General features: G+C 39.9%; 1 protein-coding gene across 6 annotated transcripts in view; it reads left to right on the forward strand.

Moving 5' to 3' along the window:
* The window catches only part of LOC145987602 (uncharacterized), a 616185-nt gene that overhangs the window by 555606 nt on the left and 42470 nt on the right, over positions 1-18109 (forward strand). For all 6 annotated transcript variants that reach the window (XM_083121963.1, XM_083121964.1, XM_083121968.1 and 3 more), the window contains 2 exons: positions 2147-2355; positions 11769-11832. In XM_083121963.1, the coding sequence (XP_082978089.1) occupies positions 2147-2355; positions 11769-11832 (273 nt within the window). The remainder of the gene's footprint in view (positions 1-2146; positions 2356-11768; positions 11833-18109) is intronic.

Consider the following 18109-nt stretch of genomic DNA (forward strand, 5'->3'; position numbering starts at 1 on the left):
TGTTACCTTTCATTCACCAACCGCGACATAGAAAGATCCAATTTTAACCTGGTTCAAGAAACCAGTTCCTGAGAAAAGTCACTTACGTATTCTCGTAACGACTTTCAAACGTGCGATGACCTGAAGAAAAAAAAACCTAGCGAAAATATTAATTTCCTTGGGGCATGTTAGTTGAACAAATACGTAATAGTGGCCCGAATCGAGTAATATTTCACGTAATCTAGACTTCTTGCCAGGAAGCCACATTATCCCTTATGTTGTTTGGATCGTGTTTGCGTCCACTCTTGAAGTGTGCATGTACGAGTGCTGGTCATAAAGTTCATAGCTCTTACCACCGGCAGCGAAAAGTGAGCGTAATGTTACGCCAGTCCGGTTTCTAGAGGTGATAAGCTTCTCATGGATTAGTACCACCGGGCGCCACTAGAGCGAAAAATCCAACATGGAGCCCCAGCAGAAAGAAGAGTTACTGGATTTGAAAAAAGAGAACGCCAAGGATTCGCGCTTTTCCTGTCGATACTCCCTATTTTTAATGTCGACATTCCATCCCCCGTAACAAACTTCCTATTTTTTTATAGTGAATACCTACCTTTTTTTTCGGTATCGACAATCCACAATGACACTGAAAGCCTCCCTGATGATGGCGCAGTGGTAACGTCGTCGCCTTATAATCAAGGATTATCCACCGATATCTGGTGGAGTAACAGTAGTTCGGATCTCACTTTAAACCGTAAGTCCAGTCCCGATTTGCCTATGTGTGCATAAAAGTGGACCTAAATCAAAACTCAACCCCTAATGACACTGCAACCTCAAGTGTGTGAAGTGTTTGGCTATAATTGTGAAAGCAAATATAAATGTTTCCCATATTATCAGCCGTAATAGCAATGACAATAATACAGATGGATATAATAATTACATGACACTTTCTATTGCCCATTTCCGGTGTATCGGCGATGCCTCATTTTCCGTCAATGTCACTGGATCCATTCTTGTCTATTTACGAGCATTCGTCTAAACACGACCCACCAGGGCTTATTTCTGTAGAATAAGGGGATTCACATTTCATCACGGTGCTATCCGTAGAAGGGGACGGTCACTGTGACGTTCGCAATTGTTGGTTAAAGACAATCGGGTCACGTGAACCTACGTATCTTCCACCGGACCGTCTCGTATCTTGGCTATGCCAGGAAACTGTGCTCGTCGGTTGTTAATTTACTTCCATCGACACTGGTTGGTTGCCAGGTCTTCTCACTCGTTCTGACTTCGATACCCGCCTGGATCATGGTTGTTTTTAGAGGTACGTTCTTGTGAATTATGACGCAAAGGAAGGGGGGCTACAGCCCCCTCCGAAATTTTGAGAAAGTCAATATTTTTAAATACAACCAGACCGCCGATTGCTATTTTTGAGAGTGGACAATACTAAGTCTACGAAATATCTTATTGTGTCTCCCCAGAGAGCAGCTGTATAGTAGTACTATCTACCTTTACATTTCCAGACCTTCCCGAAAAAGAAAATCTTGCGTACACCAGTGTCTGCAGGTTAACAAGTTTCATTTTACCAGTGGTGGGGATCGAACATGTCAGACCTGTGATTTTTACTACAAATCCCATGCGGCAACCAAATACTCGGCCTAAAAAGGCCGAGCTTGTGAATGTTCGGGCCACATCCCTATGAACCTTGATACAATGTGCAAGGGGCTAGTTTTATCTGCTTGGGATATTGACTACTTGTTTCGTTGAGAGTGCCTAAACGCACGGTCATGAAAATAGGCGGCTGGGCAGAATTGCTCTGGTGCCACTTACGGGAAAAGCAAAGCGAGAGCGGGACCAAAGGCGCAAGTTCCGGCGCACTGTGTGGCAACGTCAACCAAGCTTCGTTGCCTAGTTCGAGCGTGAGGCCGACCTCTCTCCGGGCTACGTTTGTGTCATCCCTGACCTTTCGAGCACATGCTGTCAGTTTGTATCACATGGATTGCAAAGACCAACTCTACAACGAGATCTTTCATTCTCGTAAACCTCCGACGTGGCAACAGCGCGAACTTCTGCCACCCGCCTAATTTCATGGCAGTGCGTTTAGGTAGTGGTATAACAGTGATTTTCGCACGCATCCCCAAGGCACTCCGTTAATGTTTGTTTCCTCTCCTCGCAGGGACGGTGAAGCCGACGGGACGCAGCCAAACCGCAGCGCTGTCGGACTCTGACTGGCTGCTGCTGGAGACGCTGGACACGAGGGAGCAGCGCCCCCTGCACACCGGCCGCTTCCTCACCCTTCACAAGCGACGCCGCAAGAGACTGGCCACGCGCTCCCTGGCCCAGGACCAAGCCCTGCTGGACGACATCTACCACGGACAAGTACAGGTAGGCAACACTGCGCGAGTATTGCATGAGAAGATATGTTGGTTTTTCCCCAGATACTTTTTTTCATCCATTGACCACTATTGATTTAGAAAATAATAATTAGTTTTTAATGCCTGAATCACGCGAGGCTCTATCTCCTACTGGATTCTCCAGTTGAGCTTGCACTAGTTGTGTGGTACTTGCTCAGCTGCTAGTTTTCGCCCCACACGATGCTTGTTTTACCGTCCTTGTCGTTATAGTTTTGTTCCCACAAGGCATTGCGCAGAGCAGATAAACTAAAAAAGATGGACGAGCGATTTGAAGAACGTTCTTGGAGAATAGCTACTTCTGTTATTAAAATTAAAATAATTTAAAAATAAGTATGGGCTAGAAATTGGCTCGAACTGGAAATCCAGTTCCGTGTCATTCAGCCTTAGGTCTTGTTATGCAAGAAAAGTAATTGTTTCTATGGAATAAATATTTAAATTCCTTGAATATTTACTCAAGCTCCACTTAAAAAACTCCCCGAAAACAGCCGAACTTCTTGCCAAGGGACGTCCTTATGCACTGCCCCACCTATGCATACACGTCTCCCACCTCCTGCAATATAATAGTATTTTTTCATGTTTACCATTAGCACAGTATACTGTTAATAGTTTATTGTCTTCAATTATTACCATATCCATACACGTAACTTGACGGGGGAAAGGGAGAACGGTGATTTCGTGACAATTATTTATCAAATAATCCTGGACGCTGTTTTTATTGGATGGAAATCTTTTCGATTGTCCCCCCAAAATAAGGCCCCAAGTCACGCCCATGATCATATCATTTTGCGAAACTTAAACGAACCTAAAATTTAACACATTTTCAATGCAACATTTGAATTTGTATAATTTATTTTTGTTCCAATATTTAAATTTCCTGTTAGTAAACCCTGTTTGAATCACGTGATAACAATATGAACAGGGACGGCGCCAGAATTTTTCGACCGGGTGGGCAGAAGCTCTATATTGATAAATTAGGGTGGGCAGTACAAATGTAAGGCATTAGGTGAGTTTGACTAACACGTATCTCTCCCCCACCTCTTCTCTCTCTCTCTCTCTCTCTCTCTCACTCGAGATTTCCCTCTTAAGTTGTGTAGAAAGCGATTTGGACACAAGGAATTCATCAAACCCAATCATCGTATCTAGTAATTCGTATCTCTTTTACATATCATTTGGGCTGTAAGTGTGACCTTTTCGAACACACTCAAATGTCAACCTCCCTCCTGAATAGTACACCCTGGAAACTGTATTCTTGTAGGCAAATGAGTCTCTGGTGCCTGTAACCGCAGTCAAGATAATCCTCTTGGTGTTTTGTGTCTCCTTGCGTGTTTGTGTTCGTTCCTTCATGACGTTCATCTAATTACCATTCAACCTCACCGTCACCATTGGTCAAAACTAGAAGAAAATCGACTTGACATATAACAATGAGTCAATCAGTCTTCATTACTTTCCACAAATAGAGTATCAATAGTTCATAGCACTTCGAAAGTAGAGATAGTAATGTCAACTCCACAATGCTTCATTTTTTATCAAAACAGATAACGCCGCGAACAACGACGTGGTTTTATCTAAATCTCAAAGAAAGAAGTAGTTTAAATCTCAGGCCAATCCATGGGTGTCCGGAAGGAGGGGGTTCAAGGGGACACGCCGTATTTCTTTTCATTCACAGTAATTTATGTTAATTATTGAAAGGGTGCTGCAGGAACATGATAGCTTCAATTTTAATGTTTTTTTTTTTTTTTTTTTTGAGGAGCAGCACTATTAAGCTTGATTCACATGTACACTCTAGTAACGCTCGGATCACTCTCCCTCCATGGTCCGGAGAAGCAATCACACCTGGCGCTCCGGTCAAGGTTAGTTCAATTCATGCTCAGCTTGCTACGTCCCGTGTAGCGGTGCACTTCACAAGTACCCTTACCTTATAAGCTCAGCAGAGCATGCTGGATAATCCCAGGGTTCGGGTTGAGATACTGCGTTCCTTCCCCTTGGATCCACAGGTGAAGTCCAATGACAACCTACGAGGTTGTCCTCCTGATGCAGGTATCCACAAGTACGAAATACACTTTCGAAATAAAGAAAAACCGCAATATGTTCAACTTTACGTTTATTATAGACACGCACGTATATCATGAAATATTAAAATTACACTTAAAATACTTTCGAACGGTACAGCACGAGATGCGTAAGCCTATCTTTCCCGTAACGCGAAGCACCTCTTGCTACTTCAAATCTCTCCACGCAACTACTAACCGTTTTTCTGGAAGGCGAAAACACCTCCCCAGTTACACAGTGTTACCAGACACAATAACCTTTCAATACCAGGAAGTTGATAAAAGCAAACAGTAATATGTTAGAAGTGTACAGTAATCTGGCACAGAGAATTTAGGTATGTGGTGGCAACAATGCAATGAAAAGCGCGTGATCTTCTCACACCACAAGAGTTTAAATAAATCAACAATGGCTTTCAAAATATAAGAGAAACGAACGGCGTTTGCCAGAAACATGAAACAACAAATAGATATAAGGAATTTAACTTAGAAATTAATAACTGTATAATACCAACTATAATAAGCATGAAATAATAATATAAGATATAATAATAAAAAACCACGAAGTAATGGCAAACTCGGGGTCATTACAAGCTCGAGATCCGGTCACAATCGGATGGAAAGAATATTTGACCGGAGCGTGAGGGGGCAGAGCTTGACTTTGCGAAGCTCGGTCGTTAATGTGAACGTCTGATAAGGTTCAGTAGCAGTCTTCAGCTCCGTTGCAGGGGATACGTAACCCAGTTTTGTGCTTAGAAGATGAGCCGTCAGTAGGCAAAGACCTATTGAAACACAGAAAAGGCGAGTAATGATAAAATTGATTGATGGGGCATTGAGCAAAAGAATCCCACAATATTTTCCTCTCAATTCTGTTTTTAAAACATCGGTCAAAATATGCGATTTCATGAACCCGAATAAAAGACATTTAAGAAAGTAAAAACTGACGGAAACAACCAAATTACAATTACCAAATGAAAAAAATTAAATAGGGGACTATCAGACAATTATGATCCATAAACACTAGTTGTAACGACCTTTTTCCAACCCGTTGCATCAATTAAAATCCTTAAATCGAAAAGCTAACCTATTGGTGGTCATACGTATTTTCCCGGACAACCAAATTGTCATTTCTGTGTGTGCAAAGGGAAAGGAGGTCGACCCTCTGCCAAGGGAAAAGTCATTCTTGATATCTATCCCCGAATCAAGATTAACAACGAACTTGTTCTTCGTTTACGGAAAAAAAAATACAAAATGACTCCCTAGGCTTACAATCTGCTGTATATTTGTCACGTGTTGTATCAGAAAATTTCTAATAAAAGAAATGGCCAACAATGTCGATATGAAACAATGAGCCCGAAATTTTTCATGTCAAACCTAGACCGACAAAGTAGTGTTAGCATTGTTGACATTACAGTTTTGCACATTGTAGTTGCAAATAAAAGTTTGCCGAATTCTAACCAAAAGTGTAACATCAATAAACAACATTATAATAGCCGACCTCCTGTGAGGGTGGTTAGCACAGTGTGCTACGACACCAGGTTCGAATCCCGGCCTGGGCATGGATGTTCATTGTGATGTTCCTTCATCAATTTCATCATATTGCCACTCATCCTCATCCTCAAGATTAGTCAAAATTGGCAGAATATCGAAGAAAATCAACCAAGTCAATGAATCCCCGCTTTCGCAATTCTTTTTCTTCTTCGTCATTTTCTTCTAATTAACGCCAGTGCTATAGTGGAACCACGAGCAAAACAACCTGCGCAGACCCGCGACTCCATTGCACCGTACCCCCGCGAGTAGGGGAGGAGGAGAGTGGACCATGCTTCCTTATGGCCCGAGGTGGAGGGAAGAAGGGAAAGCTGCGCGGGGAATTTCCGTCCCAAGGTTTTTTTCCTTGTGGTCGATCTATACAACAGCCAAGTCCATCGTTGAAAATCTCTTAAACATTGCAGTTAGCACAATCGGCAGGTTTTTTATACAGAAAAATCGGTGTACTCTGTGAAGAAACCAACACCAGACTCACGTTGGTCGTACCTTGACCGCTAGTGTGGATACCCCCTGACCGTGAGCGGAGCGTTAGGGGAGAATGAACTGAGTGTTGCTTGAGTGTAGATGTGAATCAAGCCTTATCGGGGGAATATGTCTCGTTTGCCCCCACCCTTGAACAAATTACCATGCTTGCCCCTTCCTGGAAAAAAATGCGGCGGACTTCCATGGGCCAATCATAATAATAGTGTAATCCACCTCTTATATGGACGCATCTTACGTTATGATACGGTTGACGGGGTTCTTTTTGTATATCGTCTCTCTGCTCGCATAACACTCTCGACTTATAATGAAGGGGTCCTGGGTTCAATCCCCAGTGGAAGCCCAATACACACTCGTTACGACTACAGCTTAAATGAAGATCCAGTGACAATTAGCCTATTTGAGCAGGTGGACCTTTAAAAAAATCACTCCTGGATTATTATCCTGATTATTTAATTTGTCTGCCTCAATATAGGTCTCCGACACCCTCGAGTCAAGGTTTATTTCCACCCATTCCCTCATCTTCTTTGAAATTCGTGCAAGTTAATCATAAGAACTGCATAACTGATAGTGAAAATGTATATGTTCGAGGAGAACTTGTAAATAGTGCTAGCAAACTAATTACATCAGTTCAGTAAAACTATAGAAACCTACATATCTGTTACATTAAAATTTGATCACCTCGGTATGTTAATGATTGTGATTACTCGTTATTAATTAGAACAAATTAAAACTTGTAATTTTAGAAACATTGCATTATTTGAAGATGACATTTATGTAAAAAAACAAACTGTGGTGACACATCAAATTACCCGCGGAGAGGTTATCGCAGTGCGTTATGATTCCAGGGGTCCCAGGTTCGAATCCTGGTCTGAGCATGGGTGTTTTTGTGAGTGTCCCTTCATCGCTTTCATCATCATTCATACTCATCATTTTGATTAAGGCAAAGAAGATATTTTTATTTGTTTATTGTTTTTTACTTTGATCATACCCAGGCCGACATTTATGTGGAGGTCCGGTGCTGACAACATCAAGAACTCACTCCCATCTATGCACAGTTTCAGTTAGTCTATAACATTTAGCCTAAGTCATGAGAGATGGTTAATTATACTTTTTATACTTCCACATTCCTAATATATTTTTTCTTCAATATATGGCTGATTTGAAAGCAATTTTTCCTCATTGAAGACTGGGAGCTGCAACACTCGAAATCCTCCTAACTCCTGATTAACTCTTGATCATGTAGCAAACCTCATAATTGTGACTATCCAATAAAACTTAATAAGCCTGTTGATTGCTTCTAAGCATAGCAGTGTTCATTAGATTACATTTTAAAAAAGAGTTCTGATAGTGCCTTTAGCTTTCCAATGACAAAATGAAGGAGGTAGAAAGAGAAGCTTAATTAAATTTCATTCAAAAAGATATTCGCTCTAATCTTGGTAAACTTACTTATTAGACAAAAGTTTCGCCAAATGACAGCAAAGTTTGTTATGGGATGAAACTTGAACTTTCTAGTATCTACAATATTCACGAGTAAAATTTACATGGAGTGAGAATCATCCTATACCTACAGAACCATTTACATTTCCCTAATTGTATATATTTATTTAATTTGATTGGGTGGGCACAGGAAATTTTGGGTGGACCGCCCACCCGTGCCCACCCCTGTCGCCGTCCCTGAATATCAACATCAAAATGCATTTCCTTTTGATGATGTGGCCCTCCCACTGACATCCCCTTACTTCGCACACCCCTCACTGTGGCCATTGATTACATATTATTCATTAGGATTGAAAAGCACGGGGGAAAGTGCTTAGTTTTTACTAGCTTGTACATATTTTGCTATATCCAACATATCTAGGGGTGTGCGGGGTAGAATTTTTTGGGGTCTGGGCGGGATCGGGACGGGAAAAATCCGCAATTTCACGACAAAGTCGGGAAATTTTCGGTACGTGTAATGTTCTAAATTTTCCGAAGCTCTGGAAATCTCGAATACGTAATTTTCAATTTAAGTGATTGTTTTTGCATTTCTGGAAAGAAAACACAATTTCCGATAAATTCCAGAAAACGTCGAGAATTAACGATTGTTTAAAATGACCATTCGGTATTTCCCGACTACTTGGGATCCCGCAACACCCTTAAACATGTCCAACGCATTGGGTATTCAACTTACGATCTCGCCACCGAAGATTCCGGATTCGAGTCCTGGCTTTGCCACTGGTCAATTTTGTATGATCCATCGTTCATCCTCCTCATCGCAATTGGCCAAAAGAAACAGAAAAGCGACCCAAGGGTGGCTCAGCCTTTTCTGTGGCTGAGCCAATGCGGTGTCAAAAACTCCCATCGATTTATCTTCGAGAGCACCATTCACTACAGCTACTGCCATCTAGAGTTTGGAATGGTATGCTCTTCATTTCATACTCAAATATGTACTTGGTACCACTTCTTGACCTTGGAACCAGGAAGTTTCCGCTTATCTACAGCGTGTTTGTCCTCACGGCAGATTGTTTTCACTCTCGGATCATCGGAGCAAGTGTTGAACTGCAAACAGAAAAAAATGACTGCCGCGATGCAGGAAGAAAACTGTGATGCAAGTGACAAACGGAATCTCTTACGTTAAATATCGTTCGTAGTAACGGTGTACCGTTAACGGGCGTAGAATCAACAATTCGGGTAGGGGCATTAGCAAGTCCATCTCTACACAGAGCCTTTCATAACGTTCCGAGATCAGCAGATCACAATGCAATGAACATTGTGGAAGGCGACCCTGCGTCACGTATGACGTAACGCTTTGGGTCCAACGTGTTGCTGGGGATCCGCCAAGGTTGCAGCCTTCGCACCAAATGGTGTGCATCGCTGGTTTATTTGATCTCGCCGCAATAACCGGTTAGTGTAAATCTTCATCAGTGACGTAGCATGCACAAGTGTAACACTCGTCTCGCGGAAAGGTCCTTCCTGCGATCGACCAGCAGGGTCATCAGTTACGCAATAATAGTCATTCATGATAATGTGAAGGCTCTTGATGTTTGAATTGGCTGGCCAATATAAGAAGAGCATCAATTGAAATGAGAACGCCCCCTCTCCTCCCTCACCATGCCTTAACGTGGAGTGCCAAGAAACTTCTTAAAGGGTATAGATTCCTTTTCTGCTAGTCAGTCAATCCCGTATCATGGACTTCCTAGGGCTATGCCTACCTTGAAAATTCTTGTCAACCTAAAATTAGCAGCACACATAATAGCTTCAAAGGGAAGGATTGTTTTTTTTTTAGTTTTTTTCTTTTTAAAGCTATTATGAGGGAAAATCTGTCTCGTTTACGCACACCACTGGAAAAAATACCTCGCTTCCTCCTCCCTGGATTAAATCTTGCGGACGTAAATGTCCCGTATTCGACGTTGTTTTACGTAAGAGAAAAAAAAAGTTGGAGCAATGAGGATTATGCCCCACAAACCTCTTCTGGGGAAAAACACTGCTTTACCTGTTCCAGTGCTGTATTTATGTGGCTTGAAAAATTATGTAATACAGAGCGATCCATTGAAGTGTAGACCGCCGCGTCAGTGTTTGAGCTATCGGCAAGCGAGGCGCTCGCGACGGCGCTGTAGACTGTCCGTGAATCAAGCACGCAAGTTTCCGTAATTAGTTTAGAGTGATTTATTTACGACGGGAATCTTGTTTCAAATCGCCTTTGAACTTCACGTGCCGATTGAGTTAACACACATGAATCATAAATAAATAGACGCTGTGCAGTAGAAATCATTTGCTGAGCCATAACACACTTTGCACGGTGTGAAAAAGGCACTATACGTAACAAGCAGCCTATCACTTCACAGTCGCTAGAGTAAATAAATAGGCCACATATTCAAAACAAGGACCCTTATCACTAGGGCACGGAAGTTGAAGACCTATAAAAAGACCTAAAAATATTATAAAGGACCTAAAAACTGAAAAAGGACGTATAAATGTGATCCAAATTAATTAATAACTTCAGTTCTAATTACATATTTAATGAATATGCGCGGCACCTCCTTGTCTGTCTTGAGATCTTTTCAGGCGCGTGCTGTCTGGTCGTATACACCCTGCTGAAAGCTTCAAAACAAGATAAAGTTGCCACTTACACCTTCCAGACAAGTTAGGACCTTGTACCCTACCTGCTTCAGTTGTCCAAAAATGTTTTTCTCTCGTTTCAGGGATGGTTCAATTTTTATTTTTTTATTATTATTATTTCTTTACTACAGAAAGAGGTGATGAACTGATGATTGTTCGAATTGACAATGGTCAGTAAAAACGTAGTCGAAAGAAGGTGAAGTTGTAAAAAACAGCCGTTAAGATCTAAACAAGGAGCAATAAGCCAAAAAACACCGAAAAAGACAAAAAAGGACAAATAAAACCCACCTTCTTCTGGCCTACAATGACCCAAAATGAACATATATTACGTTGGGCCTCGTCTTTGGACACTAGGGAAAACAAGGATTTTTCCAGAACTTCCGAGCCGTACTTATCACGGTACGGTCTAGTGTGTACTTCAAGCCCCCTGTCAAAACCGGTTTTACCACCCCCCTCGCCAGGTTACATTAGTGGGTGTCTTATACATCTTAATAAAGATGTATAAGAAATGTGTGCGCATCAAAGGCGGCTAGTTTGAACACCTTCTTTTATAAATCTGGTATATTTTTGTAAATATATGGAAACTGTTGTGCGCTTGCTTCATCGACACTCTACGATGCCGACAAACGGCAGCGAATGCTTCGCTTGCCGATGCGGCGGTCTACACTTCAATGGATCGCTCTGTATGAAGGTATAAGGTTCGATACCTGGTGGAGGCACATAGCGATTCGAATCCCACTTAAAACTGTAGGTCCAGTCCCGATTAGCGTATCTGTGAATAAAAGTGAACTTGAAACAAAGAATCACATTCAAATCAAGGTGTAAGGGGTGACCGTTACAGAAGTCTCTTTCACTGTGTCCGTGTACATTTGTGATTGCCCTTTCATCAGGGTGCAAAATCGTTGAAGGCTTGTGGGGAGGGGAAGATCTTACTTTATGCGCACAGACACATATGTAGTATTTTGGCCTTGAAAAAACATATAAGTAGACGTATCTCCCCAGAGCCTAGAGAGTGAGTTTGAAATGTTGCCTTCTCCACCTCCAAGCGTCATTTTGAACTCGCCCTGTCGCATTGTCTTGAATGTCTGCCAGACACTGAGGGTGAGGTATCTTCAATAATATGCACTACATGGTCATATTTTTATCTTATACAATATTTATAAGTCATTATAAATACTCAGTTGTTACTTATTCATATTTTTCATTCCAGTGTCTGTTGGATAAAGTTAGCCAGTGGCCATTCAATGCCTTCACATTGGATAACGTGACCGGAGGTGAGTGAAATTTTAGACATGAAAAATAATGAGGTAGCTTTAATTTTTCAAACTTTTATTTTAAGAAGTTATTTTTCAAATTATGAAATTGTAATGTGCGAAATAACATTGATAAGTTCATGATTGATATAAATTAATAACATTAGTATGAATAGGGCAGGCACGTATCCAGGAATTCCTTTCGGGGGGGGGACTGAACACATTTTTTAAGGGGTAGGTAAAGATATAATCTCACAATTGTATGTTTAAGGCCAGTGGTGGCAATTGGGTTCCAAAATGAGAGGGGGGGGGAAGAAAGTGTACTGTCATTTTAATCAGAACGTGAAATCGGAACATTTTTTACCACTCGATACCTCTGTTTCCATGTATTATCATTGTGTGTGTGCCAGAACCATCTCAGTATGTGTGTTTGTCTATTTCTTCTCATCAGGCATCAAAACATCTATGTACCAGAAGTGTTTTTACGAAGCTGTTACACATGCACGGGATGGACAATCCACTCGACAACGCGAGATTCAAACTGTGGGCTGCGGATTCGATGCAGACAGTGTTCTCGAATATTTCTCTCTGATTCGAGCCTGAACACCACTAATATGTCTTGTCCTCCCATGTTTGCAGCTCCGAAACCCACTAAATTGTTCATGTTCAGGCCTAAGCACTCGCAAGGGTTGAAAATTGTCCGTCACAGCTTCCGCAGTCTTGTCATATATCGGCACGAAACAAAGGAAGTCTTCTAGAATACAGGTGGGTCGCGAAACAATTAATGCACAGTGAAAAAAAAACCTTCCGTTCCCAACACATCTAATGTTTCGTCTCCCAATATGATCAAATGCTTGCTCGTTTATCTCCAGTGACGTGTCAAAGGGAGGATTGGTGGGGTCATAACCCCATTTGTCCCAGTATTTATTAAAAAGAAGAACGTCAAGGACAGTAAAAGATGGCAAAATGAGGACTGACCGCCAAAAATAGTATGCATAACCCCTCTTTCTTCCGAAAATCCTGGGCATGCCACTGTTTATCTCGGACACATTTTTTAAATCAACACCAGAAGTTTTTATTATTTCGTATTGGAGACTGAAGTAAGATGCGTTCTTCCTGCAGGTTTGGATATTATCCTTTAGGATGCCGTCGCCTGCCTTCGCACCTAAACTTAACAAAGCCCTAATTTTCCATCCTTGTGACTTGGATCTTCAAGACTTAGGAAGATTTCAGGCCGAAAGGACACGCGATACATGTCGTTTAGAACGAGCCAATCAACAGCAACGTTTCACACCGTTGCGACAGAAAAGGCCGCACAAACCCAAGGTAACTTAATATACTATAAGGTAGCGCCATCCGAAAATTGCCGATCATGCACGAACGCGTGACGTCATGTGGGAGGATCGGTTATGCTCGGTGTCCCTTCGGTTATGTTCGTTCGGGGCTTGGCAGAAGCAAACGGCCGCTATCATTTCTATGCGAGTTTCGGAGAGGGAAAGTGTTTCATTACTTTGAGGGGTAAATATTAATTATCATACTTCGGGATGGTATTGAGGTATTCCTTTAATGATTAGTAACATAATTAAAACATGCTACTTTTAAAAGAGGGGAAAATTGCACATGCAAAAGTATTGTAAAAATTCATTTTTCTGAAACATCATCGATATATTACAAAGAAGGTTGTCCGTGTTCTAATTAGAATTTCAGATTTCATCATTTCATAAATCGTATTATGATTTTAATAAGAAACGTTGCATGCTAAAGAAGAATTGCATAGTGAAAGAGTTACAAAGAAAGAATTGATTGACAGATTTGGTGTAATTTTGCTTTTCTGTCTTTTTTAAATATGAAAGGAAAACCCATAAGAGATAACCCCCCCTTCTATATCTTTCTTTGTTTCCACAAACCGGGCTCCTTGGCGTAGTGGTTAGCACATCGCACTTCAACGCCAGAGGTTTGGGTTCGAATCCTGGCTTGGGCATGGATGTTTGTGAGTGTTCATTCATCATTTCATCACTCATCCCTATCTTCGCAAATTAGCCAAAAGTGGCACAAGAAGCGAAGTAAAATGAAGCAAATCTATCAATCAATATTTGTTTTCACATATACTATCACATTTACTAAATTCTCAATTTTCCCATTAAGGACAAATCAATATCTTGCCCGATTGGATTCGAATCCGGGACCCCTGGCGTCGAAGCGCGATGTGCTAAGCACGACGCCAAGGAGATCGTCAGAGGCCTCCGAGGTACTACGGGCTTACAGAAAGTCACAGGAGTACTATCGGATTATAAATTATGGATATTAGAGTTTGGATAATAAATAAATAAATTATATAATATATAATCTATAAATAAAAAAAACACCCGTTCTTTATTTATAGAATCTCAAAGAGAGCGATAGTTTGCCAAACTAAAAAATAATCCTATCTTGTTCTCAGGATAATAAAAATAGAAGGCATAATAAAAAATAAATAGGTAACTATAGATTGACACAGAATTGAATAAGCTGAATTTTCATGTAACTCGTTTTTATGTGGTTCTACTGATTAACTTTTAATTGGAGTCCAAACTTGAATAACCGTAATTTCTAATGCGATAGTAGCCCGGTATAATCTATTTACAACATTTAACACAACGCAGTACAAAAGCCTAATATTTAGTTTTCTGACTAAATAGTTCCTTCTTATTCATTCAGAACGTTGCAATCATTTCCAGGAACATTTCAAATTTTACATAACATCAGAAAGTATTAAAATTATACTGATATACTTAAAATCCAATCTTTACCATTCACCATAATGTAACTTTATTTTTGAAGTTATCAAGTGAAAGAAGCAATATACAATTTAGATAAAATTTTACTCTGCATTTGAAACTTACTCTAAATTCGAAAGAATTCCCAACCTTCTTCATATATGTATTTACTGTACAATAATTTACGTACGGATCAAAGTTCCACATGCAAAAATTTTTTGAAAAGTTTTATGTGGAGGAAGAATGATGAAATAGTTTGTAAGATAGTAGTTTCAGACTTTGAAAACGCAATTCCAGTTTGTAATTTGCAGATATTTTTAATTTCTCTGGTTCAAATTTGGCTGCAAGTTATCGTTGTCATAGTTCTAAAAAGTATTTTTTCGTATTAAGAACTTTACATACAAACGCGTGCTGAAGATGAGTCAAAGTGTACAAGTACTAATTTAACTAAGTTAACCTACTCGAAATACTTGATGAGTACTAGGAACATCAAACTTAAATGTCTTAACCTACTAATTCAAGCCTATAGAAATAGATTTTTGATCACACGGTAAATGAAACGCTTTGAGAATATCGATTAAAATATCTTAGTTTAATTAAACAATAAAGGAGAAAAGTTACATGAACTCACAATGATTGACCGTGCAAGTGTACGAATTATTATTCGTTAAAGGACTTTGTCCGCAGATTTTCCATTTCCATTCCCATGTGTGTCTGAGTTGTATAACCCGAAAATATACTCCAAGGCTGATATGCGACACACATTTGTAGATTAACGAAGTAACTTGCATTACACTAATCTTAGATCTTGCTCTTTTTGACAGAAATGTACTACAAAGAAATAATGTAACATCCATTGCTTTATATTGAGTACAAGGGTACAAAATTATTCACAATATATTTGTGAAATACCAAAATTGAACAAAGTTGAAACATTTTAATGATGGGTGTAATATTCACTCATGCAATATTTACCATCGTGCATACAACTCTATGTAACTCGAATTGAAGATGTACTAAGTGAATTTAATTTCCAATAGCTTGGAAGTTAGTACGCGATCTTCGAAATGCATATTTCCGACAACGTTCTTCACGATAATGTGAACATACAAATCACAATCAACATCGGTCTGTGTTAAATGAATTTGTTAATAATTATAAATCCGACTTACATAAAATGTACATAACAAATCAGTTAGGCTCACTACGTACTTCGCACTAGTTGAACACATTTTCAAGATATTGATGACTTTTCTTGTGCTACTGTCGGTTAGGTTACGTTGTAGATTTTGGACTTCTTTATTCAGTTAAAGCAGGTTGATAAAGGTTGTTTGTAATCTTTAATTTATTTGCTTTGTTATGCAGACGTGTGTTTCTCCTTTGTAAACCATCGAATATGTTTTCCAACAACGAAACATTGCTTGCAGTTTGTGCATATACCTTCGTCTATATATTTTTCTCTTTTCTGGCAGCATAGTCTTTAGCTTCTTTAGGGCACGTCTCCTTATTGCATATCTTTCGTAACGTACAGCTCTGCAAACCTTATCAGCACGTCCTACAAGCGAAGCATATTGTGAAGATAAGTGTTTAGGAGAACTACACCATTTCCTCGATTATTTGGTACTAAAGTAATTGGATGTAATTTTAGCGATGGCACTGCAGTTGGCTTCAGCACGTTCTTTGGTGGAAAATACAGAAATTCTGCTTTTAGATCTCGCACATAGTCTTCTTCACAATAATTGGCACTGCACACTTGCATTTTTTACATTTCGTCTACAAGCATGAATCCACTGTTTACTTACGCAATTATCGACTGGAAATTATGATATTTTATGTCAGTTCCTTTAGTTTTCTGGTTATAGTTTTCATAGCTTGCTACAGCACAATTAGACATGATTGCAGTCTAGAAGTACAAAAATACAATAAAAATAAATGGAACGCTACAAAATCAACAACCTGCTTGTTCCGATTTTTGCGACGTGTTAGTAGCTAAATGTACCCCGCACCAAACTTACTGCACATAGCAATGAGCACTGTCAAACCCGATCCTCCCAGATGACGTAATGCATACGTACTTCACATAGCAACGAGCACCCCCTGGCACAAACCTACTTTTGACTTGTGAAATCCTCAGACGACACGGTGTGAAATCTCCATTAGTAGGAAACTGTCATCGTCACCTCGAAGTGGTAGCTCGTGTTGATCACAGAAGAAAAAATTATCCTCAACTGGTGGGAATGCCACTCAGTTTTCTTCTTTTCCTTTATTTTCTGTACTTGTTCACTATACAGGCAACATCTTACGAGTTGACATATACAGGACATGTACTATGTAGACATTTTAGCGAAAAATCAGTAAGTCAAGGGTGACTCAGTTGGTAGAACCCTGATTCGGGTCCTGGTAGAGCCTGCAATTTCCGTCTAAAATGTCTACATATGCAATATCTTCTTGATATGCATAACATTTTCGGCTGTCTCTTTATGGTAATTAAGTGTTTGAGTGTAGACTTAAACAAAATTATTTTTTTATGCCATGAAATTCTCTGACTGCATATACGAAATTTGGTCCTGGCACAACTAAATAATCACTCGGAACTTTGATTTTCAGTTGATCACTACAGCTTATTTGTTTTCTAATAAACCGCTCCAATACCCGGTATTGCTGAAATATTCACTTTAGAGAGAGAGACCTTCGATCTCTTCGGCCCTCGACCTGAACTAGCACTACACCGAGGCTCCTGAAGTTCCACTGTCGTCAATGTCTTCAGCTTTGGACCCGTAGACTTTGTTACTTTACAGCATTTAGTCCTATTTATTTTCGAATCACTAGATCTTATAAAGCAACCAATGGACACTGACTGATCGATCACTAATTGACTGTATGAATAGTCAGACTTACCTCTGAAGTCTCATTAGCCGATTCTGTTCAAGATACCTTGGATTCTGTTCTACAGATCAAGAAGCCGCATATTTATATCCTCATTATATTCTAGAACGTTCCGCAGATAAAACGATTCATAAATATTGCCAGTAGTTCGACTCCTCTTATTCAAGAACGTCCCCTCTCGCGCTTTTCTTTCAGAGATTAAAAATTACAACCAATCGCCCTACGTTTGGCACTATCTTTGTTGTGCAGTTTCCAAATGCTGACAAGTCTCTACATAGTGCTCAAGTTCGTTGTGACAACACCTAAAGCACAAGAAAAGTTTACGTGTAATATTATCAACAACAGGGTTAATACAAAACATTCTGATGTGTTGTCAGCGAATCAGAATGAACTAATAAATAAAAACAATTTAACAAATAAAGAGGCACATCACTCTCAAGCTATTTTGATGGAATTTATGACCATCATTATGCAATTGTCAATTTTTCCAAATTTTCGAATATGAATCAGCAATTAACAGCTGCAAAATCCACTTCTTCAGTGAGCATATTATACCAAAAACAATACTGCACCAAGACCTCAAGAAAATTCAAAAAAATATTTTTTCCAATTCTTTTGATCTAGTGATACCTTTAACTCTTATTGATATGTACTAC

The sequence above is a fragment of the Lepisma saccharinum genome, chromosome 5 (genome assembly GCF_977018435.1).
Source record: "Lepisma saccharinum chromosome 5, izLepSacc3.1, whole genome shotgun sequence".
NCBI classification, from domain to species: Eukaryota; Metazoa; Arthropoda; class Insecta; order Zygentoma; family Lepismatidae; genus Lepisma; species Lepisma saccharinum.